Source organism: Pipistrellus hanaki, assembly GCF_964339955.1.
Source record: "Pipistrellus hanaki genome assembly, chromosome: 19".
NCBI classification, from domain to species: Eukaryota; Metazoa; Chordata; class Mammalia; order Chiroptera; family Vespertilionidae; genus Pipistrellus; species Pipistrellus hanaki.
This window is the reverse complement of record NC_140521.1, coordinates 15776647-15804176: the sequence shown is the minus strand read 5'-3', so window position 1 is coordinate 15804176 and position 27530 is coordinate 15776647. Positions and strand designations below refer to the sequence as shown.

Genomic DNA, 27530 nt, shown 5'->3' with positions numbered 1-27530 from the left:
CCCCACTTTACAAGAAACACTTCCTTCCTTCCTTTCTGCTGTCACATATCCATCCCATAAACACGGCATTACAGATGGTGAAAATAAATTTCCTCTCTTCCTCCATGAAAGACCCAGGAACTCTCTTACTCACAAATGCGGGACACCACTCGGGGTCCTAGCACACCATATCCTCCTAGTCTACTCATGGTAGACGCAGACTTAGATGCTTCTGTGGGGGTGTGAGGGAAGTATGATGAGCTTGTATAGTCCTGAAAAGTATTTTGTTATAACTCCTGGGACACAGAAAGGAATCAGGCAGCAGGCCTCTGAGAAATGCAAAAAGCTATACACTGAGTGGCCAGGCCAGATTATTATGATCTCTGAATGCATAATAATAATCTGGCCACTCAGTATATATATATTAGAGGCCCAGTGCATGAATTTGGGACATGGGCGGTTGGTTGGCCTACCTGCTGGTCAAACTCCTGGTTGAGGGGACAATAGGCATATTAGCCTATTATTATATAGGGTATACACTGAGTGCCAGATTATTATGCATTCAGAGATCATAATAATCTTGCCACTCAGTGTACATCTCCTTGGCCTTTGTGCGAACTGGGTTTTCACTGGAGCCTGTTTGTTTAACGAAACTTAGAACATGTGTATTTCAAGACAGAGCATCTGTTCTCTTTGCACTAAACCACTGGCCATGGGATTAGGAATATGGCAGAGGGGCCAGGCTGTGGCAAGAGCATGCAATGGAGACTGCAAGCAATGTACATTGTGCAGTCCCCAGATATTTTGGATCATGAATTGCAAGCTTCACAAATGCCTAGGAATAAAGCCTCCAGAATGCCCCCGACAAAGCTGGGTATTTAATCCATGGCACCATTCTAGTAACTGTAGATCCATCATTTGGGGCTATCACATTTATGTTGGCAAGAGTTTATAGTGCACCTACTACATAGCAGTCACAATGTCCTTTCTTATTCATTCATTCTTTACTTTATCTTCTCTTGCACAGTTTGAAACCAAACCAGCTATTTGGCACATTTATTTTTATTAACATGTTAAGTGGCCACTTATTAGTTCTGCATGAAGAAATAGTTTGTATTCTGTATTCAGAGGCATTTCTACATAGTGAAACAATTAAGGTGGCCATACTTACATACTCTAAAGTTACTCCCACTGTCTTTGTTATGTTATTAACTATGGTGATTCTCTAAAATATCAAATTCTAGTAATGTGCTATCCTGTTTCACATGAACTCTTTTAGTTTATCCTCAAAGGAATCATATAAGAAAACATATCTTCTCACCAAATAGTCTAAAAAGTTAAAGTGAGTTGGGCAAAAGACCCAAGACTCAAGCAGATAAGTCCTTTCTTCAAATGCCATCATTGCGGACCAACGTGGTGTTTTATATTCTTGATGTTTAAATCCCTTTTCTACAGCACTTCAGATCCCTCCTCCTCCCAGTCCTAGATGCCAATGTGCTCTGTCCCTGGTTCCCCAGGTTCATGATTGCTTTCTGTCTGCTCCTTTTCTCCCAGAAGGCCAGGGCTTTGTGAGCGAGGATGAATACCTGGAAATCTCTGACATCAAACGTGACCAGTCCGGGGAGTATGAATGCAGCGCCTTGAACGATGTGGCTGCTCCTGATGTGCGGAAAGTGAAAATCACTGTAAACTGTGAGTTGACCATTGTCAGAAGGGGGAAAATAGGGGAGGGTCTCTTGGGGGGGTGGCGCAAGGTGGTAACAGCAATGCTATTTTCTGATAGACCCAGTTATCTCCATCAGGAAAATGATTAGATTGCTGTGCCCCATCCAAGTCTTCCTGTGACTGTCACAGCTCTTAGCCAATGGGGAGAATTGATAGCTTGGGATTGGTTTAAAGTCCTAAAGAAGATGCAGGGGTAAGGCGATATCTTCAAGAAAGCAGGTTTTTCCCTAAAATAGTTGGTAATCTAACTGGGAAGGCAAGATGTCCAAAGAAATCCATCTGTTAGTAGGGTGACTGAATGTGCCCTTCATCCATGTCATGTCATGTCATCGCTTTGCCTTTTCCCCACAGACCCTCCCTATATCTCAAAAGCCAAGAACATGGGTGTGTCCGTTGGTCAGAAGGGCATCCTGAGCTGTGAAGCCTCTGCCGTGCCCACCGCTGAGTTCCAGTGGTTCAGGGAAGACACCAGGTACAGTGAGGATGGAAACAGGGCTGCCTGAGCAGAGCTGATGGAGCGCTTCCTACATGGGAGGAGAGGGATGCAGTAAGGGAGGGACCAAGATGTCTTACTACCTTATTTATAACAGAGGCTCCTTTAGAACCAGAAATAAGGACAAAAAAAGAGGAAGCTGGGAAATGGGCAATATGAGCTTATTTCCAAATCTGAGGCTAGCTGTACTCATGGCAGTCTTCGATGATGAGAGGCAGTAAATGTAGCCTTTGGAATGTTAGCTTCCTTCTCTTTTTCCTGCTGATGGGAGCCATGGTGCCTATGGTTCGAGGTGCAGGAACTGGTCCAGTCCTACAAAATTGAGTTTGGAAGCAAGAAAGGCCTCCTTGTAGGATCAGCCTATGTTATTTTAGTTCTCCCAACACCTCCTGTCCGCTGTTTGACTCTATGTGTAGAAGCAGACCAGCAGTGCCTTCTCTGTTGCAGGCTAGCCACCGGCCTGGACGGCGTGAGGATTGAGAATAAAGGGCGCATATCCACTCTGACTTTCTTCAATGTTTCAGAAAAGGATTATGGCAACTATACTTGTGTGGCCACAAACAAGCTCGGGAACACCAACACCAGCATCACACTGTATGGTGAGTGCGGGAAGCCTGAGTGCCTGGGCTCAGCCACAGGAGGGGCTCGAGGGACTTGAGGGAGGAAGGCATGAGCTGCTTGGCCTATGTCCATCCATACCGCTCAACCTGCCACCCTTAGATATAAAACGCTCCCCCCGTCACTCTCCTCACACTTGGAACAGTGGTGTGTCTATCTCCCGTTCTACTGAAAGGCAAGGTTTGCACCTCACCAAAAGGGGTAAACCCAAGTCAAACCCAAGTTTGATGGTGGTTGCCATAAAACACAGAGCACGGGGACAGTTCAGGTGTAGTGCTATGGAAATATCTTCAAGGTAAATGAGATATAATTTTCAGGTAACCTCTCTAGTAAGAGTCTATGATTTTGGAGGGTGGTTGTATTTATAGTTTTAAGCCAAGTCAACCGCTGCCATCATGATTCTCGTGTTGATTGCCGTGTCATGTTCTCATTCATCGGAAGGATCAGAGCAGCCCTCTGAGTCCTCCTCATGAGGACTGTTCTGTCCAAAGCGGGAGCACCAAAGCCTTTCTCTGGAGGCCTTTCTCTCCCACACATAGAGAGCTCTCCAGAGCCATGGCAGCCTCCCTAGGAAACCCTGTCCTTCTCTCACTAAATCTTCCCACACTGCTGTGTCCATCTCCTTTGTGCCACGTTTCACACCACGGATCAGGGCCAGCTTGTTGTGACTTCTTGTGTGTATGTATTTGTTTATTTGCTGAGATGTGGTTGGAGGGAAGCATCTGGTGAGTAGAACGAAAAGGTATTCATTTTCCCATGTGCACATCAGACACTGCAAAAGCTTTCGGCATGACATGGACTAAATGGCGTCCACCAACCATCTGAAATGTGTGATCTATGTCTTTTGTTTTCTCTCTGCATGGTGTGTGCATTGTGCTGTGTGTGTCTTAGAAATAAGCCCCTCATCAGCAGTGGCAGGTGGGTACTGCATGTTCCTTCCTTCCTCTGCCTGCCTGAATGCCTATGCTTTTGAACTTGAGCCTACTTCAGAGACAGGCTTGCCTGCTCCACCTCCCTGGTTGATTTCTCCGTAGTAGATAGACTCTAGGGATTTGGGATTTAAGTAGCAAGCATGTAGACCTTGATGGCTTTTACATGCACACATATGAAATGCCATTATGTGTTTCAGGGAAAGGATCCTGCCCCTCCCCTACCCCCCACTTCCCAAACAACAATAACAACAAAAATACCTTCTACTTGGTGGCCTTTAAAAAGGATGACCATTCTGCTGCTATTTCTGTACACAGCATCACCAAGAGCAACCCAGCCCAGAGACCAAATTGATGATCAGATTATTGTTTCCATGGGGAAGTCACCATCGTAGGAATGTTTTATACTTTCAACCCAAGGCAAAAAGGGCTAAAGACTCAATTCTAAAATCTTCATTGTAAAGTAGAAGTGCTTAGAGTCATTAATAATAGTAATAATATCTACTGATTTCTAGACATCAGTGAGGACAAATTAGCCTCAGTTGTGCAGACAGGTTATTCACCCCATTTTAAAGACACGTGAAATAAAAAAAAAAATTAAAAAAAGAAAAAAAGAAATTGTGAGGTAACCAGAAAAAATAAATAAATAAAATAAAATAAATAAAGACGAGTTAAAAGGAGGAAAAAAGAGGTCAGGCAACACTGAGGTACACATAGCTAGTGAATCCACACTGGGCCTTTCATCAGATGCTGGTGTTCACTCAGGGGCTAGAGAGGGAGACATTTAGATGAAGCAGCAAGTGGTACCCAGCTCTGCCTGCAGAGGCAGAGCCTCAGAGCCCTTCTTTTTTATGATCACTCTCAGTCACATAGAAAGTGCTGACTTTTGCCTTTCCCAGACCTGGAACCGCTCCGTGAGTGTCTTTTCACAGCGCTGCATCTAGGACAGTCACAGGCCACTCGCTCTGCCCACACCTTGAGGTCTATGACTGTCCATCCTTGGTCTTGATAAAACCAAGAGGAGAGAGTATGGTTAGAGTGCTTAGCCATTGACCCTGATGTCACCCCCTCCGTTAGTGGTGTCAGTGACAGGAAATAGGGCCAATGGAAGAAGCCTAGGTCTGACCACTAGATGATCCAGGTTCTGGTCCCTCTTTATCATGAACTAAGGAAAGAGGTGTGTCATAACAGATAACAACAGCAGACATAGTATATTGAGACTATATCAATTTTCTAGGGCTGCCATAACAAAATATTGTAGGCTAATGCCTTAAACAACATAAATTTATTTTATCAGAATTCTGGAGGCCAAAACTATTTTTGATAAGAGCTCTCTTCCTAGCTTTTAGATGGCTAATTTGTCCTCACATGACTTTCTTCTGAGCATCTGTGGAGAGAGAGAGATAGAGGTGGATATAGAGGGGAGAGATAAAGGGGAGGAGGGATAAAGGAAACAAATGAAGAAAGGGAAAGAGAGAAAGAGGATTAGAGAGAGGGAAAGAAGATGAGAAAGAGAGGGAAGGAGGGAGAGAGAGAGAGATGATTGTTCTCTGGTGTGTCTTCTTATTATTACAATAACCCCGATGAATGAAAGTCCTACCCTTCAATCTCTTGAATCTTAATTATTTTTTTATGGTCTTATCTCAAAATACACACTGGAGACTTATAGCTTCAACATATGAGTTGGGGGCAGGAGGCAGCGGTACAATTCAGTTGCTAGGAAAGACATAGCTTTATATCCCAAGTTGGCCAACCACGTTCTAGCTAGTTAACCTTGCTGAGCCTCACTTTCCCCATGTATGGTCTCAGGATTTTAATACCTGCCTTTAAAGGCTGATGAGAGTGCCAAATAAGGTCATGCATATGGAGAGAGTCCCACATGTGTTTAGATATGTGACTTTGACCACACACAAAGACTTCAGTTACTCTGCTAAAGTTGGGACAATTCTTCCTGGCCTGTCATTGTGAATTGTTAATAATACAATGCTGCTCACAGAGGTATGCCAGACTGAGGACTATTGTATCAATAGAAGGTTCTGTAGTTCTCGCTGGCATTTGCCAGTGTTTTCCGTGATCCATCTTATCTCTGCTGCCCTTGATATGGCTGCCTGTATTGCTCAGCTGGGGTTGTGCTTTCCTCTCCTTTAGAACCTCCTGTCCACTTTCACTGACCACACCATCTCTCGCCCTATCTCGCTTCATCCGGTTAGTGTCCACTCCCCTTTCAGCATCCCTTCCGGAAGGAAGCCTTCCCTGACCTTGGAGGGGATGTTAGTCCCCCATTATACACGCTCCCTATCACACTTCTAAATGCTGCACTAACAAGTGCTTTCGACAGCCTTCTCTCCATTAATGTTCCTCAGGACCAGGGATGAGCCAGCTTCTCAGAGTGATAAGGATGCAACAGTGATGCTCAGAGAGAACCCTCAGTTTATAGACTTCACCTTCTAGTTGCAGTGATACTTCATTCCATTTACTTCATTTCTTTCATTAAAGACTTTTTTCTGCTTCAGCCTCTGTGCTCCATGAGTTTAGGGACCATGTCTGGGTTGATCCTTAAAATCTAACACAGTAGCCGGTCAGGAGATTTGTGTTGAATGAATGAATGACTATATGTAGAGACTGGAGGGTTGGGTTGGTGATACCGGGGACTGGAGTTCAGCTCAAGAATGAAATGTGACAACAGAAGAGAGCCTAGGAGTCGGAGCCAGGTTCTGCTGCTCACTCTGAATGGTTTTGGGAAAATCAATTGGTGCACTCTGGGATTTTCATCAGTGAAAGCGTTTAGCTGAGATGTTCTGCATGGTCCCCGCAAAGATGAATTCTCTGATACTCTGCCTGAGTGGCAGTCGCTTCAACACCAGGTTAAAGGGATGCTGTCCAGTTCACAAACCCTTTCTGATGTCCATGAATGTTGTTTCTGGTCCTCAATACCCTCCCCCAATTGTGCAAAATATTACTTATCACTTATTACCTACAGGGGCCACTAGGCTGAGTGTCCCCCATGCTTTACTTCATTGAATGACTCTAGGAATTAAATAGTATATTTATCCCGACTTTGCAGAGGAAGGATTTGATAGGTGAAACAGATTATTCAACTCACACTGGCTTGTAAGTGCTTGAGTTGGAATTAAGCCCATGTGTCTGGTTCCAGTGTCTCAGCTCTTTCTATTTCATTACAACTCACACTGCTTGGTAATCCATCACAGATTTGGGCGGATTGCCTTCTAGGTAGAATAGTAAACAATCAGCCTGGTTATACCTATTTCCCACACACACTCTCACTTCTTCCTCCTAAGTCTAAGCCCATTATTTTAAAGAACATTTTTACATTTACAACCAATATACACGTATACACGAATATCCAACACACACATAAACACACACACACACACACACACACACACACACACAGCATATTCCCAGGCATGCATTGGTGCTTGCCCTCAAAGACTATAAGTTTCATTTTTGGAGACCCTCGGACTGTGTACCATGAAGCCAGATAACACTCTCCTAACAGACCCCTCACACAGTCACATCTCCCATACATATCCTGTCTGCATGCAGAGAACAAAGAAAGATGGGATAAAAGCCAATTCAGAGAAGTCAGAAACAATGTTGACGGTGGGGTGGTGAGTGGGCTGAAGCAGGAAGTGACTGCGTGAACTGTGACAGGGACATTGGTAGGTGGGAGACAACCATAGTTGGATCAGTGTTTGGCCTCCGTATGAGAACTTGGTTTCTCAAACACCAGTTACTGTCCCTTCAAAAGCCACACCGATCAGCTAGATCACAGGGGCAGTGTGCATACTCAAAGTGACGTTTTAGCTTGTGTACTTCCTTTCACCCTGCAACTGCAGGGACTGAAAAGACAGCAGAATGTAGAGAGGAGACCAATACCAGGAACAACAAGGAAAACTGGGTTCTGGTTTCCACTTTGCTACAGATAAGCCAGCTTTCTAAGTCTCTGTTCTGAAATGAAAATACAGTATAACAATAGATCTTCATAACCTGGCATCCCTACCCACAGACAAGGTGACAAGTACCCTGTGTTACTGTGAGGAGGCTTGCTTTAAGTCATTGTCAGCTGTACGGAGTGGGCACAGCCACTGAAGGCCCACCTGAGCCTGGCACCTTAAGGTCCTGCCAGCCAAGTCCAGCTTGCTGCCCGCTCCACCCCCCACGCTCTGCCCTCCAGAAGCCCTTCCCTTTCTCTGGTCTTGCCAACTCATGCTGCCTCCACTGAGTCTTGAGCAAGAGGCCCTGCCACCCTGTCCTTAGAGTGCAGAGAAGATGGATTCTGACCCTGATTACATCCTTACATCCACGCTGCAGAGAGTGCAACGCGCTTAATGAGCCATATAAATGCTTGGATTACTGGAACCAGCAGGCAGAGGAGCAGGGATGCAAACAAAGTGAGAGAGGAGGGTGTCGCTGCAGAAAGGAAAACAGATTTCTCCCTTTTTATCTGTGAAATCGGAGCGGTGCAAATTAGTTACATTAAGAGTTAAGTATCAGGAAGAGGGGACAAGTCATAGCAATCCTGTCCTTGCAAATGAAAATGGCAAAGACTCCAGTGAAGGCAACATCTGGGCTCTGTATTCTTTCCCGAAGCAAAGCCCTCAGCCTACCTCAGCACCCCACCCCCTAGCCCCAAGAAAACCCTGAAGACAGAGTTTCCATTTTCTTTGGCCAGTGGCCATTCAGGCAGAATAAATAGACTCTTCAAATGGGATTTCCTCCAGCTAGAAGCAGCAGTGACCAGCTCCTCTCATCTCCCACCCTTTGCTGCCCTCCCCCATGCACCTCAGGGTCCTTGTAGGCAGAGCGCTTAAGTCCCTGCCTTTATACCGCTCACCTTTCTGACAACCTCCTGTCCCCTCCTTAATTGATGTGTCCAAACAGCCACACCTTTCCCCTAAATGGCTCTGGTGATGCCTGAGGACTGGGCCATCTTCTTCCCCCAGGGAAGGCAAAGCTTTGTTTCTCTGACACCTTCCCTTGCATCCCAGCCTCCTCCTTCTAGTTTGCAATCTAAGATCCTTCTCCCCCCTCCCCACCCCCCCGGGTCTTTCTTGTGCTAGAGACTATATCAGACATTCCAGTCCCCGTTTTAGAAAGATGTTCACCAAAGGATTTCTTCTTGCAGAGACATCAAAAGCTGCACCTATTTGCCCATTTCCTGCTGATAACGTATATGATTTTTATTTTCCAAATCCACCATTTAACTCCAGGTGGGAGGAGATGAGTCAGAGAGAAACGCCATTGGTTTTAGCCGGTGACAGCAGCATTATCATCTGCATTTTCCCGAACCTGCGAAATGTCTACATATTAGAGGGGGGGGAATGCAGACCTTTCACATTTCATTTCTGATGAGGTTCCTTGTGGCTCCCTCGCACCCCCACCCCCGCGGGAACCACTGGCATCTGGCGATTAGCCTGAGCGTTTAGAATTGAACACGAAGCATCCGGGGTGTGCTGATGTCAGCACACGCGCCACAGCCTATTGTTCAGCCTGGACCACGGGCTTGCCTCTTTCAGGTTTGTGATGAGCTGACAGATTTGCATTCACTTCTGCTGGGAACTTAAATGTGTGTCTTCTCGGTTAGCACGGAATTGGGTGTGCTAGAGAGAGCAACACAGTCATGCTGCAAATCCGCTGGTCCTCACCCCCCAAAACCTGGCTCACCTCCCTGGTAACACAAAGACACTCTGCACTGTAATTACAGACAATGGCAGGAAAGCCCCCTCGGAGGGGGGAATGCTGCGCCTTCAGCAGCCGAAAATAGGTTTATGTTTCATCAACAAGGGTAAGGCACACATCCCTTAATTAGATTTCCCAGCTCCTCTTTTAATCACCAAGAACATCATTATCCTTTTGGTGTCTCATTAGGAAGGTCACCGAGTTCATCGTCAGACTGAGAAAACTATCCAAATCTCAGAACAAAATTCTATCTTCTGAGGCTTCAGATCCCTCCTTGATTTCACTGTGCTACCACCAGGCCAAGTGCCCGTGGGGTATTTTTTTCTTTTTCTTCTTTAAATGCGATCACCCTACCACCTGCTATGGAAGTGGGTTTACGGCTCTGCAGCCCACTGTTGCTAAAGAGCCATGTTTTTATTGCAATCATGGGAAGGAAGGATGGTGACACGTTTCAATACCTGCGTCGCCTATAATGGACTTAATTTCTAAGCTCCTGAACCCCGGACAGGGCAGGATCTCATCAGGAAGCTTGTGCAATTTTCTGGGAGCTTCGTGCTGAGTTTGTGCCCTTGGTTTCCAACTCCTGCTCCTGCAGAGGGAGGGCGATCAGCCTCCCCCTCCCCAACCCCGCCCACACTCTGTCCCTGAATGCAGCAGCAAACCCCAGGAGCCAGACCTGCAGGTTAATTCAATGTTAAGTGCTCAAATTTGCTTTTTAAATTCCAAATGTTTAGCCTATGTAATTTAACAAAGTAGGTAGCCTCTCCATAGTGGACTTTATTTTATTTACTTATTTATTTATTTATTTGTTTTGTTATTAATCCTCACTCCATAATATTTTTCCATTGGTTTTTAGGGAGAGTGGAAGAGAGAGGGAAAGACAGAGAGAAACATTAATGTGAGAGAAACACATAGATTGGTTGCCCCCTGCACGGCCCCAACTAAGGCCCGGACTGGGGAGGAGCCTGCAACCAAGGCATATGCCCTTGGCTGGAATCGAACCCAGGGCCCTTTGGTTCTATGCTCTATCCACTGAGCCACTCGGCTAGGGCTGTTTATTTCTTAATGTAGTTGTTTTAAAGTTGTTGACTTTCCCTTGTGGCCATAACACCTTCCCTCTGGTCCAGAGTGGACACACCAATTGACCTTTATTCCATTTACAATTTCTGAAATTTATCTCATGATCATTTCTGTCTCTTCTTTCTGTGTGCTGAAGACTAACTAGTTTTTATCTGCATATACATCCCCAAAGTATTTTGCTGTTGTCTTTGTTGACACTGACAGTTTGTTTGGTGGCTTTGCATCGCTTAAGCTTTTCAAAGATGCTCAGCTTCGGGCTTGAAGAAAACATTTCATGTTTAGCATTGAAATGGGTGAAGACTGAGGGACTAAGGGGAAGGGCATAATTACATGTTCTTTCAATTGGTCCCTGAAAAATATTTCATGAAACCTGATATTTGTAAGAGCCATTGTAACTAAATTAAATGATTAACCATAAATAAAGATTCCTTACATGTGGCATTTGCCAGGAGTTGGGCATCTAAATACCCTTCCTCAGAAGAGCCAGCCTCCTTGGGAAGTTCTTCTCTGTGGCTGGCAGCCTCCTGGCATTGTTTCAGGAGGGGCCAGGGCACCGCTTGCTGGCCATGCCTACTTTGCTTCCAGCTGGGGTTTGAAAATTATCCTTGAGAACCTAGTATCCTACAAGGTCTCTTCACTTCAAGCGTGATCTTCCCAGAAGATGCTATTTTAGGGATCAGCTATTATTCCTCTTCTGGTTCTAATTTACTTAATATTTATTCATCCTTTATTTATACCCAGTGATCTTACACAGCATCTGAACTAATCCTCTGAGCTGCCCTGCAAGTAGAGAAAATGATCCCCTCCCCATTTCATACATTAAAAAATAATAACTGTTTCCAGAAAGGTGACTGTCTTGTCCAAAGTCATCCTGGCACAAATTCTTTGAGCTAAGGTTTGCAAAGCCTCCTACCGGCCTGAGGAACCAAAAGTGAGCCTGCGTGGTCATGCGGCCACACTGAATAGTTAAGCAGCAGCAACCCATCACTTCACCTTTACAGCACAAGGAAGGATTTGCCTAATCATGGGAGTGGCCTGAGCGTAGAGGCCAGATGGGAGAGATGCAACCCAGATGCTTTCTTCACTTCCAGTAGAATCAGGGTTACTGTACAGATGCAGTTAAAGAATCAGTTCATTGTTGACGGCTTTTGTCCCACATTTCTCCAATGTAAAGAGTAAAATGCTAAAATCGGAATAAAGTTATTCCTACACTAAGACTTCTGTCTCCCTAGAGTAGAGCTTTGAGAGCTTCAACTGCTTCTTAAGTGGTACACAGATGTGAATCACCCTCCTCTTGCTCTGAACAGAGCCTGAGAGCCTCCTGTAGAGCTCCCATGAAACTGATACTGGTCCACCTCCCAAATCTCCAATGTGTCCTGGATCTGTACGAGGAAAGTAATGCTAGTTTTAATCTCCATCATGCTGGATTACATTAACTCCTTGGCCAGAATAGCTCAGTCATTTCTCATTGACCAAAGTTACCTTGGCAGTAAACTGCCATATTATATAATACTATAAACCAGGGCTCATTTACCTTGAGGCTGTATAGAAAATGAGGCCATAGGAAAGAAAATCTTGAGGCCTAGGAATGTTTGATTCTCTGTTGCTATCTCAAGGTATTGTGATATGCAGGAGTGCAAAAAGACAGAATGGAGATGACTTGTGTATCAATTGGAAAAGGCCTTCTGGCTACTCATCAGCTGTCCATTCTAACTCCAGATGTAGGGATTCTATTAATACAATAACTCAGAATGCAAATAGAAGAGTCTTAGGAGTCATCAATTTCAACCTCCTTTCACTTTGTAGGTGGGAGAACCAAGACCAGGAAAAGGCTGTCACTCAGCTAAAGAGTGGCAGAGTCACATGAGAAATTGGACTTCCGGATCCCCAGTCCATTGCTTCTCTCACCACATGATGTTCTGACAGCTGGAAAAAAAAATACAAAAGGATTGTTTTCCATAGAGAGGAAGTAGAGTTGTAATAACCAAGGACTCAGATTCTGTCCACAGAGTGACTCAGTTCTAATCCAATGACTCTGCTCTTCATTTTCCCCATTAATATAATGGGAATGTCAATGGTACATATAGTTCGAGGGGTTTTGTAAAGATTAAATGGGCTGATGTATGTTTACCATTTAGGATCATACTTGTCACCATAGTGATTCAAAGCAAACTGAACACCCTCTATATCCATTAAGTCACCTTCATGGCTTCCACTCTTTGGAACACTCATCTAAAGCTGAACTGTGGCTGTAACCCCTGCATGATCAGCACTGAACATTGATGGCAACCTATATCCCAGGAGAGACACTCGTTACTCTTTATGATGCCACCTTTTCTCTCTATACTTCACTTTTTTACACTTTGCTTTCTTATATACTTAACTTCTCTGTTTAGCAATATACAACCTTGTGTTATATCATGACATCGCCAAAATTCTAAAGTCCACTGTAGAAGTTGGATAAAAGTTATTCCTACACTAAAACGTCTGTCTCTCTAAAGTAGAGCTTTTAGAGCTTTAACTGTTTCTTAAGTTAATATCAACACAATGAATTAGATAAAGGCACAGGTGTACAGCACAGTGTTTAGACATTTAAAGAAACATATAGGTTTTATAAATCTATATTGCTCATTTTCTTATAAACGCATTTTAAAAATCTAAATCATTCTTTTTGTTCCCCCCAGAAGACAATTTAGAAAATTACATTCAATTTTAACTTGGACGTTTTCCAACTCAGTAGGCCAGTACACTTCCTCAGGGTATATATCTGGACTGATGAAGGCCCCAGAGTCAGTCTACTTTCCATAAATATTTATGGATCCTCCGTTGAGATTGTAGCCCTGAGCTAGAGACATTAGCCTGCCCTTGTCTACGGATACTCTGTTTAAAAAAACTGCAGAGAAATATGAGCCAGACTCTCAAGATATCATATAAAAATGAATTTTTAGTCAATAATAGAATTATGTACATTGTAAATCAGAGGAAGAAAAGTTATCCATGCTGAAATCCATGCAGTTGGAACAGTTGAATGCTTTCTGCTGAAGTGAGAGACCTATATTTTCTCAAGCAAAGGTCAGCATCAGTCCCTCCCCAAGAAGGCACAGATCCACACCATTAGGTTGACAAACAAGCCAAATGATTGGGCCCACTCTGAGCAGCCCCTGCTCCATCTCTGCATTTTATAGTAGCCATGCTCATTTCCAATAACCCAATTTACTTCTAAAAAGGCAGTGTAGTCCTGCCTGGAAAAGGAAGGGGAGGCATGCTTGTCTTACTTGTAACTCCTTTTCTTTGTCACAGGTTTCATAGGAATGTCTATTGATGGCTTCTAATCCCTTGGCTTGTACTTGCTTTTGCTTTCCCTGGAATACTCTCTGTCTGCTAGCTAGCCGTCTTAATTAGGATCCTAACTTCCTATGGTTTCCCAATAAAGGTGATGGAGGAGCACAGAGGCAGTTAGTCACAGACACATCTGCCCTTGGCCCTTTGAATAGGCTAGGATAATTCCATTCCTGGTCTTTCTTCTCAAGGACAACAGATGAAAGGACATGGATAGCGCTTGTGACTCTATGGTCTTGTTCAGTGGAATGTGAATAACTCAGGAGGTCTGTGTAAAGGGTCAGAGGAAGGGAAAAAAGAACTGCAGATAGAACTGCTTCAGGCTGCATCATTAGCAGACTTGACAGGTTAAGTCTTCTTTGTTCCTTTTGAAGAGGCACTGTGGACTGCTGGGATACACCCAATCCTTACCTTTAAAACTCTTGAATATTCTTACTCAACTGCTTCAGGAGGAACCTCCACAATACCAAGTTACAGGGGATGAGATGTTGGCCACATCAACACCTACATATTTGTTGCTCACAAATGTTTCTTTCCTCCCAACCCTTCCCCTCCAATTTCTCTCTACTCGGGACTATTTCCTGCACCCCATCGCTCTCTCCTGCGTACTGTCTGACTAGGATTCTATCTCCAAAGACAGAACACAATTAGTGGTAATATTGAGGAAATGGCCATCAGGTCCTGTCATACTATTTAGCCCTGTCTGCAGCCTTAACTTTGTAGCCCATAGGCCTAACTTACTGTCATTATTTCCCTCTACCCCCACCCCCCACTTTTTTTTTTTTTTTTAATCCCAACCTTTCAGAGCAGGCTATAGCGGTCAAGGCATCCCACTAATTTGGCCCTTTGAGTTTCTAAATACTCCCCATGGCACTTTCCATTTGTCCAGACTTAGAAGGGTCAATGGTGGAAGTGAGAGGTGGGGGAATGCTCACAGAGAAGCATGTCTATATATTTGCTCAGCAATAAGTATGGTACCTTTGGGTGCATGCTAATGGCTCTGTCTCTCTCTCCCCTACACAGGGCCTGGAGCAGTCATTGATGGTGTAAACTCGGCCTCTAGAGCGCTGGCTTGTCTCTGGCTGTCAGGGACCCTCTTTGCCCACTTCTTCATCAAGTTTTGATAAGAAACCATAGGTTCTCTGAGCAACGCCTGCTTCTCCATATCACAGACTTTAATCTACACTGCGGAGGGCAAACCAGTTTGGGCTTCTTTTTGTTTTTCTTTGTGTCTTTGTTTCTGATATTCTTTCTTGATTTTTCTTTTAAATTTTTATTCTTCAGTTTTGTTTGTTTATTTGACTTTTTTTTTTTTTTTCCAGTTTCAATGAGTGGGATTGGGGGAGGGGAGGGCAGGGTTCTACCATGTTTAGGCTAATCATTCATTGGTGTGTCCAAAAGTGGAATCTGTTCCTGCTCCCTGGGCTCTTCCCTTTCCTCTGCTTCCCTCCCCATCATCATCGCCACCACCAACCTCTCCTGTCCCACATACCAAAACATGAGCTCCCTTTGGGCAAAACTGTGCCTCGTGATAAACACCATGAAGACACAACTTGACTTATAATGTAGTGCACAGCAAGAATTGTATCCAAGTGTCCTATTATCTGTGTCTTTTAAGCTTTGGACCGTTTTCCTGATTACAATGTACATATCCCTCTCTCCATGTTTATTATTATCTAAATACATTAGGGTTCACATGCTTTCTTTCTGGGAAGTTATCTCAAGATACCCATATCTATATATACATATATGTATAAAATCTTGCATCTTCTCTAGGTACTCTGCTTTATATGCATTTCTCACCAGCTACAGGGAATAGAGCTTTGAAGCTATTCACACTACCCCATACTAAAAAATTTAGAAGTCAAATGACCAAAAAGGGAGTAGACATTTTGAGGATAGTATTTCCCTTAAAAAATGCTGTTCAGCTCATACAAAATGATTCATAGATGGCTGATTGTTTAGGTTTATCAAGCTATCTATCAAAGTAATCATACAGTTATCCATCTACTCAATTGTCTGATTTTCCTCTCCATTCAATTATCTATCCACCCATCTTTCTCTCTAGTAACCTATTTATTCTATTTGTCAATCCATCAATGTAATTTTCTAACACTTCTTTCTATTTCTTTCCTCACTGCTCACGCTCAATTCATCACCTCATTAATGTCTAATCATATTGTGTCTTTTCAATTGTATTCATTTCTCCTCTACCTTCAGCAGACATTGGCATCTTCAAAATTACCTATCAGCTTCTTATGTGAAAGCCAATCATCTCACAGGCTAACAACATAGAAAAGCAATATGTCATGGACTTTTTGGAATGTGATATCCCATCCACCCAACATAGATGCTGTTAATGGATGGACCAAAGTAGAATTCTAATGATCATTCACTCACTATTCCCAGAAGAGACTGCGTTTCCACAACCACCTTCTTGGGAAGTCGGCTGACCCTGGAGAAGCCTTGATTGCTGCGTATTTTTCTTTTTTTCTCACTTGAAGGGCCAACATGCCAACCTTCCTGCTTCTCTCCTCCTTTCAAGAGTGTGTATGTCAGGAATCTATAGGATTTACCCCAAGGCTGGCTTCTCTTAATAACAAGAGCAAAGAAGAAAACAAACACACCTGACTGTGGAATGTAAAGAGAGCAGTCCACCTGTCTGAGTGCGATGACTTCAGCCACTGTCTTCTCTCTGCTCCAGTTTTAGTTGAATCTGTTTGAAAACTATCCAGTAAAAAGCCAGTGAGGCCAATTACATGGTGGGTGTGTTGACAACTCTGATGTTTGTATCAGAAAGCTCTTCTGGGCTGAGAAGGGCACTTGAGCAATCGACTTAATTTCCAAGCACGTGATTAACACAACACTGCAAACAGAGGGGGAAAGTGGAAGTGACTCACAATTTCCTCTGCTATAGGCTGTTGCTCCACCAGCTCTGGGGATGAATGTCCTCAGCTCAAAGCAGCCCTAGCATATAAACAGGAGCTGATCTGACCTTTCTACATTATCTCCTGGGACAAGTGAGGATGCTGTGATCTAGGAGAATGGCATTGAAAACCACACAAGGCTGTGTTTCCCTTCACCTCTGCTGCAGGGACTTTCTTATGGAGAGGATGTAAAAGAAGCATCCACAATGACTATCTCACACACCTACCCTGACTCGACTGGGAACCTCTTTCAGCAAAATAATAAATATGTGTGTGGCCACGTGCATATATAAAATACAAACCTTTTTGCCTTGGCATACAAAAACTTAGGCACTTTCATAAGAGTTAGAGCTGGTGCGAGTGAAATTAATATTACATTTGCCAACTGTAAACAGACATCTGCATTTCCTAGCGAGCCACCAGGAGCCAGATTCTGGGAACATAAATGATGTGCCAAAAGCAGTGTATTGATTCCAAGTTCCAGGGACAATCATGAGCAGACATAAAGTCATAATTAAAAGTCCTACAGCAGTGTTTCAGATCTGTCACCACACTGAGCACCTGGAGTCGGGTTGGTGTCAGACGTTGGATGAGAATTAAATGTGTCATTGGAGTGGTCTACTGACCATCAATTTGATACTTGGGAAAAAAAATAAATGTGGAGGCTGTGGAGAGTTGGTGGTTTTGAAGAACAGGTCTTGAAACAGACAAGCTGTACATATTCTTCGGTCCAAGATGCATCCTAGAGGAAGGGGCCCACCCTCCTTGGGCCATGAAGACCACCAGAACCTTCTGAACAGGGCAAAGCTGGGCCTCAGAGTCACGAAGAAACTTCACATTGCCCTCTTCCTCTGGACACCAGGAAGCACCTCTGGTAGTTGCCTGTTCCAGCCACACTTCAGAGCGGGAACAGCCTACAGCCAATCCTCATCTATCCAGGATTAAAAAAAAAAAGTAAATAAGACCCCAAGAAACTTGGCATTGGGAAAGAAAATTGCTCTTCCTCACAACAGATATCCCCCAGATTCTGTGTTTGGGTTACTTTGGTGGGGATGGCTCTATATGACAGTAGGTCTTCCCCAACAGTTTGAAGCATACTGGACAGCAAATGCTCAGTAAAGACCATATCCACAGGTGCATGTGATCTTTCAACTTTACATGTGGAGGGTAGATGGATAAGGCCTGCTGAATATATATTTTTTCAAGGTGTCCATGGTGGGGATGGGGAAGGGGTAAAAGAGGAAAAGCAAACAAGTCTCTGAGCAGCCTATGGTTCTTTGCAGGTTTTCCCTGGGAAGTAATGCTTATCCAGAGAGTAGGTGAGAGGAATTCAGCAATGCAATTACTCTGAAACCATGCCCCTTTCCCCAGATACAGTTGAAATGGACTTCCACCAAAATAATGCCAATGAAAGTGCTAGTGTTAAGATTCTGGTCAAGCTTGTTTTCTCAGAAGTTTAATGTCAAGTGCCTGATATAGTCATGTGCAAGTCTAAGCAAGTGCTTTTAGTTTTTCTCATTTGTGCTTTAACTGTGGGAGAGGAAACATACAGGAGAATGGTGGTGAAACATGTATATGCTTTATGCAAGGAGTGCACTGTGCATGATTGTTCTTCTGCAATTGTGCTCAGCTAAATAGAAGGAAAGGTAAGGCTTTGTATGAAAAAGAGGTCTGTGCCTCTTTCTTTTGAAACCAGTGCCTCATACTAGAAGGTATCTTTCCAAGATTGGGCAGTGAGTTCTCAAGACCTAGGTGGAAAGTGTGCTCTGGGACCCTAGAAACTCTATAACCAAGGATGAAGTTAAGGATCTGTTTCTGCATCAACCCAGTTGCCTTGCACTCAACATGGAAGAATTAGCAAGTTCTACTTATGACAAAAGAACTCTTTCCTGAAAAGTGTAGAGAACCTCAAGGTGGGCAGTGGATCCGAAGAGAGTGTATCGCTGTCACTGCATCAGGAGTGGCTGTGAATTGAATAACCTGGTTTTGGTCGGTGCTTTTAATGCCACTAAGCTTGTCTTCTCTGTAGTGGTGTATGAGTGGCATCAGCCCATCAGTAGAAGGATGTGAGAAATGGCTCAAGATGAGGAGAGATATGGGGTGAAGAAATCCTTCCCAATTTCACTCTGTTTTAACCAGAGGAACAGTGGCTTTGCAGTACCTGGAACCAGCCCTCCATTCTCCCCTCCCCCAAAGAAAACGACCCACAAATTTTTATTTTTTTAAAGAGAAAAGTTTAATCTCTTTAGAAATAGAAAAAATGTTTCTTCCTGAAAAAATGCATTTAAATTTTTTTTTTGTCCAGTAAGGAGAATCTTCATTTTGCACAAGACCTATATCTAGAAATGCTTTTACCCACTTGCCTCCCCGTGGTATTATCCAAAGTTTCCCTGTGTCTTTCTTTTAAGACAAATACATTTGAGCAGTTGCAATAAAACTTCACAGGTGTGTAACTAGGAAGGCATCATTTTCAAAAAATATACCATATGATGAGAATGCCTAATGATCGCTAAAAGTAAACAAATAAAAAATGCCAGTCTCATTTCCCTCATTTCTTACTTAAGAGAAGAGAAGTAAATGAAAGGGGGAAAAAAAGATTTGCAATTTTTTTAAAAAATGGCAAAAAGAGCTGAACGAGTGCAATTTAGCCTTCAGGTGCAGAATTCTGGGAGTCCAAAGGAATGTGGAGTGGACTCAATTAGGCCCAATTGTCTTCAACTTGAAAGTAGTCAGCCAAACCTAATTTCCCGCATTTTGAGAGATTCCTTTTTTGTGTCTTTCAAATGTGCCCTTTGGAAGGCACACAGTTGTTCCACACTACTGAGTGCAGGAAGAAAGATTGTGAACCTTCCTACTTTTTCTTGGCCACACTCTCTGCTGCTGGCAGATCTATAAGGACATCGATAATAGCAATGATAAGTAATAATAGCTGCCCTCATGTTAGTTAGAGGGAGCGTTTTTAATCCTTCAAAAACTTTTGTGACATGTACAGTGCAATTGTGCGGAATGTGTGCGTGTTTCTGTCGAGTTCAGAGTCCCCTAGATTAAAAAAAAAAATTATGACTTATCAATAGTGCCGTTATAGCTATGTCAGACAATGGGTGTGCCCATTCTCACGATTATCCTTAAAGCAAATCTATGTTCAAATGCTTTAAAAGTTTATCACATGATACAAGAGTATAACTTTGTCAGCTTTCTAGAGTTCTTTTTTTTCTTCTTCTTTAATTTTCTTCCCAATTTTTTTTTCCTTAAAAATCAATGAAGACTTGATTTCTGTCAATAATTGTATTAAGGGTGAATATACTACCTGAATTTTGTGCATGTTACATTGTAGTTGTAACCTTTTCTAATTCAGGATGAACACACGAGATGGTTGTGATTGTGCAGTGTATCAATAAAATTCGAAGAAATTTGTAATTTTGGGGGGGCTTGTTATTAGGCTATATTATTGAGCACTCAGGAATGGAGAAAAGTGAAGCTGACTATGTTACCGCCATGTATGTGATTTAGGCTTCGAGGAGTAGACACAATCAGGCATGAAAGTTCTCTCTCTCTCTCTCTCTCTCTCTCTCTCTCTCTCTCTCTCTCTCTCTCTCTCTCTCTCTTTCTCTTTCTCCTCTCTCTCTCTCCTCTCACCCCAAGCATTCACACACATACAGCATGGAAGGCAGTCTAAGCACTTTCTCTAGTATACCTGTATCTCTAATATCTATGCCATTTACAAATACTATTAGATATACCTATAGCCCCAAAGCCTACAATATGTATTTATTGACCAAGGCTTCATGGAATCAGAAGAGAAGTTTCAGAAATATAATGGCCAGGTATTCCTCAGTTTGGTCACTCTATTCCTTAATCATTTCTGCTGTTTGATTCCACTCAACTGTGACAAGGATGAGTATGAGAATATATGGTGACTCTGATTGTCCATTTGTTCATAGACATATATGCTACTTTTATTGTTCTACATATTTGGTTTTACTATAGTATACTCATGGGTAACAGCATGAAAAGGAGAACTGGGAAAGAAGCTGCATCCCTCTGATTGCCTTCTCTAAAACATCTTTTTCATTAACACTCTAACTCCTCTGCCTTCATTACACACATATCTGACTTTCTGAAGGGATGGATATAATCTCTCTTGTACACTCAGCTTCTCTATCAACTAGCCCTTCCTATTTCTGCCAGTAACTAGATACCTGACATTGACTGGCATTTGGCCTTCCTAGTGTTTGTTTCCTTATCTGTACTATTTGCAAATTTGCTCATCACAGCTTGTTTTGGTTCACAACTTTGGCAATTTTGGTTCCTCTTTCAACCACTGGATTTCTCAAGACTTGCTTAAATAATGCTTAAAACCAATGTCTGTTTATGGCTTGGGAGTTTAGCAGGAAAAGGGTTAAGATTCTCATGTTGATATTACAGCATGGCCAAGAGTTAGAGTCCTGAGGCTTGTTTTTTCCTGGCTTTCTAGGTAGACAAGGGCTCCTCCCTGACTTTTCGTGACTCTGTCTCCTTCACAGGGAATGGAGCACAGATAATGTGATAAACTAGGTCATATTCTTTGAAAATTAAAATACCAAGGAAATGGTAGGTACTGATGGATGCCTTTCCAATTTCCTCATGCTCATTGTAAAATCATGACTTGTCAAACAAATACATTTTCAAGCCCTTTAACCATCTTAATACCTTTAGTGCTCCTTCTCCTATCTTCATTTTATGATTCCTCTTAATCATCCTCTTCCCATCCACACCTGACCCTCACCTGCTTCTGCTCATACACGTTGAAACGTTTACCCATCTGTCTGTTCTCCGGCTGGCACAGACATTTACTGGTCTTTCACTCCATCTGGCCACTTAGCTCAATCAATCATCAATGTACCAATTTACTTCTCCATCAGCTAACCACTCACCTATTCATTCACAGATTATGTCCCCCATTTATCGAACCCTTATTCCATCTATACACTCATGCACCTCCCTAATGTGACTGCTCCTATCTATTTGTTTAAGCCATCTATTCGTTCCTCACCTGTCAATCCATCTACCAATCATCCTTCAGATAGCCTTTGGCAGGCATCCCTATTTACCAAGACACTTCAAGGTAATGGAAATCCCTGCTGTTATTTTTCCGTTCCACAAGAGAGGCTTTATCTAGTTATTTTCAAGCACGGCAGCTAAACAATTAGATTACTTTTTGTTATTTATTTATTTATTTGCCTAAAATACACCCTATTAAAAACATATACATAGAGGATTTCTTTAGGAAATATACTCAAGGCATTCTTATTGCTAGCAAGTTGTATTACAGTTGGAGGAGGATGGAGAATTGGGAGTGGAAACCCCCAGATGAGCACATGCTGATGTTCAACTTCCAGCACTAGGCATGCAATGAGCATAACAAATGATTGAAGAGACAGGCAGGAGAGACCTCAACTGGCAACAACCTCTTTTTTGCTAGTTGATTGTCTGTTAAATAAGTTATTCATTTTTATGAAAATTAGGGAGCATAATAAATTGGTGCCAAACCTTAGGTTTACTATTGAAAAAAAAAACACCCTAAAGCTAAAAATAATGCTAATTTCTTTTAACAGGTTCATCTGGTCATTAGGAATGTTTTTTCTTTTATTTTTCCATTTATTCATTCATTCATGCATCACATTTAGTGAGGAAGATCTCTTAAGGAACTCACAGCTGAGAGGTAAAAACAGCTCTATAAAAAGAAACATTACAGTATAATATTGCAACTATACAGATAAAGCTATGAGAAAATGACTACAGAGGGAGCAGATAATTGGGAAATTATTGGAAGCTTTTTTATTTTCTCCACTTTCCCCCCAGAGAAGAAAATCTGGGATATAGACAGCTACTATAGGCAATAGATATGATGAACAGATATATTACCACAAAAATTAATATGGTACCAGGACCATGGCGCATGCAATGTTCAAGTATTTATTGATGTAGTGAGCACATAGGTGTTGGTTAGGTGAGCACCGTGAAAAAGGTTAAAACAATAAATGGCCAAAGGGCCTCACTACAATTGGAGATACAACCAACCCAAGATCTCCCGGAGAGAAAGAGAACTTCTAGAATGTCAAATCCAGGCAACATATTAAATTTAATTCTTATACGGGATTACTGAGCATATATATTACCTTTCTTTGGGTCTCAAAGCTCCATGAGCCTTTCTGATGAGGGAAAGGAGAAAAGGGAGATTAAGCGTGGCCATAGCAGAGACTTCTGGGGTGAGAGGCACAAGTTAACTGCGGACTTGCTGAATACTTTCCCCTAAGATGAGACTCTCCAGGTAAGAGTTGACTATAACTCTGGGATTCATTTGCCTTTACATGTCTAACAGCATCTCCTATGCCAAAAAATAAAAATATGTACTTCTTTTTTCCCCTCTCCATGATCTGCTGTATCCCATAAGACGTTTTCTTTTATTTTTTACCTGAAGTCCTCAAAGCAAGTATTTTCTCTACAGAGACAGAGTATGATGTAGTTTGGGGAAATTTATTTCTAAATTCTGACCTAACAAGTTCTGTTATGTTGCCTTCAACCAATTTCTTATTCTGCCTGAACTTTAGCCTCTTCTTGGTTAATCTAATGGTAATAATACCCACCTTAGAAGCCTGGCTGTGAGAATGATTACCTGTAAAGAAATAAGATGTTGTCCTAACCAGTTTGGCTCAGTGGATAGAGCATCGGCCTGTGGACTAAAGGGTCCCAGATTTGATTCTGTCAAGAGCATGTACCTTGGTTGAAGGCATATCCCCAGTAGGGGATGTGCAGGAGGCAGCTAATTGATGTTTCTCTCTCATCGATGTTTCTAGCTCTCTATCCCTCTCCCTTCCTCTCTGTAAAAAAATAATTATTAAAAAAACAAAGCAAAAAGAAGTAAGAATGTTTAACATGGTGCCTGGTGTATATAGGTTTACAAAATTAGCATTAGGTCCCCCCCCCCCATTCCTTCCTCAGCCTTCCATTAAAGTCCTCACTTTCCTGAGTCCCTATAAGATAGCATTTCAACTGTGTTTGCCTCTTTCAAAAAAGGAAGAAAATATATTTTCGGTGTTATTTTTTATTGAAATTTAAAAGGAAAAAACACGGTTTTTGATTTCTGGATGCAAGCTTAGAAAACTTGATTTTTGTAGACCGTCACAGAAATGTCAAAAAAAATAGTGGGTCTTAATTTCAATCTAATAAACATCTATGCAGTACCTAATATATGACATGCACTGAGACAAACATAAAATAGTGTCTAACTTCAAGAAAGTCCCAGCCCAGTGGAGGATTTAAAATTACAGCACAACACGGTAGGCGTAGCTCAAGGGCTGGAGGAACCCAACCCATAGAGGGCACATACGTAGACATCAGGGCTCAAGGAAGACTTGCAGAAGATGAGATGCCAGAGCTGAGTCTTGAAGGAACTGAAGGAATTAGCCATGAAAAGGGAGGGAAGAGGAGCAAGTGAGTAATGGCAAAGGCATAGCAAGGTCAAGAAGCTGCAAGTACAGATTATCCAAGAAGGGTGAAGGCAGAAGCATAGGGCAGGACAGAGGGTGGAAAGAGCAGGCAAGAGCAAAATCCTTAAAAACTTTGCAGGAAATGCTGAGATGTTGGGATTTGTCCTAAAATAGATTGACCAATAAACTGGTGAATATAATAGAATCAGGAGCATAGAAAGGGAATGAACTGATAATTCTCCGGGGAAAGGGATATGGGAGTGCAGGAAGAGACTGGACAAAAATTGTACACCTATGGATGAGGACAGTGCCGGGGGAGGTAAGGACAGAGGATGGGGTGGGAACTGGGTGGAAGGGAGCTATGGGGGGACAAAAGGAGAAACTATCGTAATAATCTGAACAATAAAGATTTATTAAAATTTTTAAAAAGTATGAAACAACAACAACAACAACAAAAATAGAGCAGGCATCAAAGGACTAAATCAGGAGCCTAGATGGAATTCACACAGAGAAAGGTCACTATTGCAAGAGGGTAGACTAATGGGCATTGGTTATACTGGCAAAGGCAAAACATGTTAAGGGAAATTGAAATGATTCAGGTGAAAAAAATGGGAGTAATAAGAAGCAGAAAAGTTGAAGTGATTGTTAGACGGCAGATCCATTGGGAAGGAATAGATGCACATGGTGATGGAGATATGGGGAATATTCCAGGTTTCCGATTTTGCCAATGCGGTGGGTTGTGGGAGATGGTATGTTCTATGATTCTGGAAACTAAGGAAAATGCTAAGGTTTCATCTGGTTCTTATATACCTTTTTAAGCATCCTTAGAGGTCCCAGGTGGAGGGGTTTAAGCACCATCAGCACTCTCCTGAATCATGTAATTATACCCATCTTCATTTGGAAGGGGTGCTGATTTCCTCCCTCCACCTCCGCTTCAGTTCCATGAGACTCCAGCTCCTGTGTCATTTGCAAGTCATTTCTCATTGTCCATTTCCTGCACCTCCTGATTTTATCTTACAAAGGTAATCTTTTCATTGCTCATTGTGATGGCAGGGTAGAGAGCAGTCCTTGGATTCGGCAGACAGGAAAACAACTAACAGATGACTGAGCAGGGAAGGGGAAATTGGCATAGCTGTCCCACCACCCAGATGGGATCTGGCAGTTCTCACGTCTTCCACTAGGGCCAAACCACCATTCCCTGTCTGGTGAGAGAATGGCTGGGCTCAGCGAGTGTTTGGATGTGTTTTATTACAATCCATCTGCTTTGTTACAGTGAGGCAAGTCCTCTTACCATATAATTTGATGATCACTTGCTTGTGAACACATTTTAGAAAAGTTCTTAAGCTTCCAAACCTCATTGGAGAGCTACTTCTGACTCCATTTGAATGATTCAAGAATATAGATATACTTCTAGCTTTGTTTAATTCCCCCCCCTCCCCCCAATATTCACAGAGCAGCTCTCCTAAAACTAGGGAAGCCTGAATCATAGCAGGAAGCCATGGTGCCTGGCTGGCTGTCAAGGCAACACAATTTTCCAGGAGGCCCTTCAGTGTATGTGAACACAGAGCCATGGGAGTTTGAGCCCATGTATGAGCATTGCTCTGAGCTGAGGCAGCAGGATCTGCATGTGAGGGAGAGCTGAATGTACACCCAGATTCTGTCATACATTAGTGCAGCCTCTTACAGCCAAATGTGCTCACCTTCAAAGGAGAATTAATAACTATACCATGACACTGCTGTGAGGTGTACAGTAGAAGGTGCAGTAAAAAGGAATTGGCAAGCTTCTGCAATATAGATGCTTAGCACAAAGAAGCAGCCAATTACTTGATTTCTTTTCACCACCCTTTGCTCTGTCTTCTCCTTTGCCAAACCACCCCACACCTGCCACACACAATGGTCTAGAAGGCATAGTGTAAGGTAAGAGAGGATTCTGTTCTAAATCATATTCTCAGGTTTGTTATTGGAATCATGAAATAAAAATGTGTAGAGTGCCTAGCAGAGAATCCAGCTCTCTCTGTATTTTATATTATCTACTTCCTTCTAACCTTTTTTTCTATTTCTCAGTGTAGTCCTTAGGGCATAAGAAACCAACCACACAAGCATCCTGGTTGTCTATGGATGTCCCAGGGCTGAGACCCTGCAGGGTGTGTAGGTGCTTTCACAGTTGGCTGTCCCTGAGGAAGAAGGCAAGCTGGGCTCTGCCCATGGAGCCTGCATCTCTTGCTCTTGCTCTTATTCCCTGCCTGGTGCATTTGCAAGGACGGTTGCTCTGGTTACAAGACCAAGTCAGTTTCCGTCTCTTCTCAGTAAAGGTCTTTGGGGAATCCACTTGTTAGAGAAGTAGTAGCTGCATGGTTGAGTCAGTTGGGACAGTAAAGAGACTTATCGGAGGTCCTCGGCTACAAAGGCACCAGCTCTCTTGAAGCCAGAGTCTCCATCTCTGCTACACAGGCAGCCCAGACAACCTGACTTCTCCCCCTTGTGAGATGGCGGCTCCAGGACCTGAGTCGGTGTGCTTGTTTGACTGTGTCCCCTTTCATGTCAATGTCTCCTCGAGTTCCTCACAGAATTCCCTGCTGCCCTGCCTTGCTCTCTCCTGCACTGATCTCTTTTCTGTGGGTAGTATCAGCTCTCTTCAACTGCCCCTTCCCTCCCCTTAAGTCTTACCTTAAGGATGTTGAAACTGCTGAGGAAGAGAATAACACAAGGAGCAGAAGGGGCTATTGGAGATGTGTGTGTGTGTGTGTGTGTGTGTGTGTGTGTGTGTGTGTGTGTAAAATTTCTGTTGTGTGAATATTCTCTTTGTTTTAGCGCAGCGATGTCCACAGGTTAATGTATTTCAGCAGACCCATGCCTTGCACCATAGCATGTGACAACAGCAATGTGTGTGCAGGGAGGAGGCAGGTGAGGATGGGAGCTGAGGAAGGGCCAAAAGCTGCTAACATTTAAATGTTTATGGAAATCATACATGTAGCAAGGAACTTTCCCAGGTATAGATTCATGTAACATTGGAAACAGCCTTCAGTGTTGCCCTCACTGAAGCTCCGAGGACACTGCTAGAGGTTAGCAGGCTTGGGAACCCAGTTCAAGATGATCTGATTCCATATGGCACACTTTTCCCAGTTCCACACCAAGTTGCCTGCCATTCTCAGGATTGACCCCATTGTTCCCAAGTGCACTGGGCTCTCTATTAATAGGACACAAGAGCAAGTCCTGTAAGTGTTTCTTGTAAGTTCTTCTTCTTTGTGAGCTTCCAGAAAGGAAGGTG

General features: G+C 42.9%; 1 protein-coding gene across 5 annotated transcripts in view; it reads left to right on the top strand.

The window, feature by feature from the left end:
- OPCML (opioid binding protein/cell adhesion molecule like) overlaps positions 1-27530 on the top strand; it is a 445601-nt gene that overhangs the window by 354414 nt on the left and 63657 nt on the right. The window contains exons 4-7 of one of the 5 annotated variants that reach the window (XM_084868338.1): positions 1537-1671; positions 2056-2176; positions 2645-2796; positions 14890-20210. In XM_084868338.1, coding sequence (XP_084724464.1) covers positions 1537-1671; positions 2056-2176; positions 2645-2796; positions 14890-14990 — 509 coding nt within the window. In that variant the 3' untranslated portion in view covers positions 14991-20210. Of the gene's footprint in view, positions 1-1533; positions 1672-2055; positions 2177-2644; positions 2797-3584; positions 3799-14889; positions 20211-27530 lie in introns of those variants that run through there. The other 4 variants (XM_084868337.1, XM_084868339.1, XM_084868336.1 and 1 more) reach the window with 4 other exon arrangements.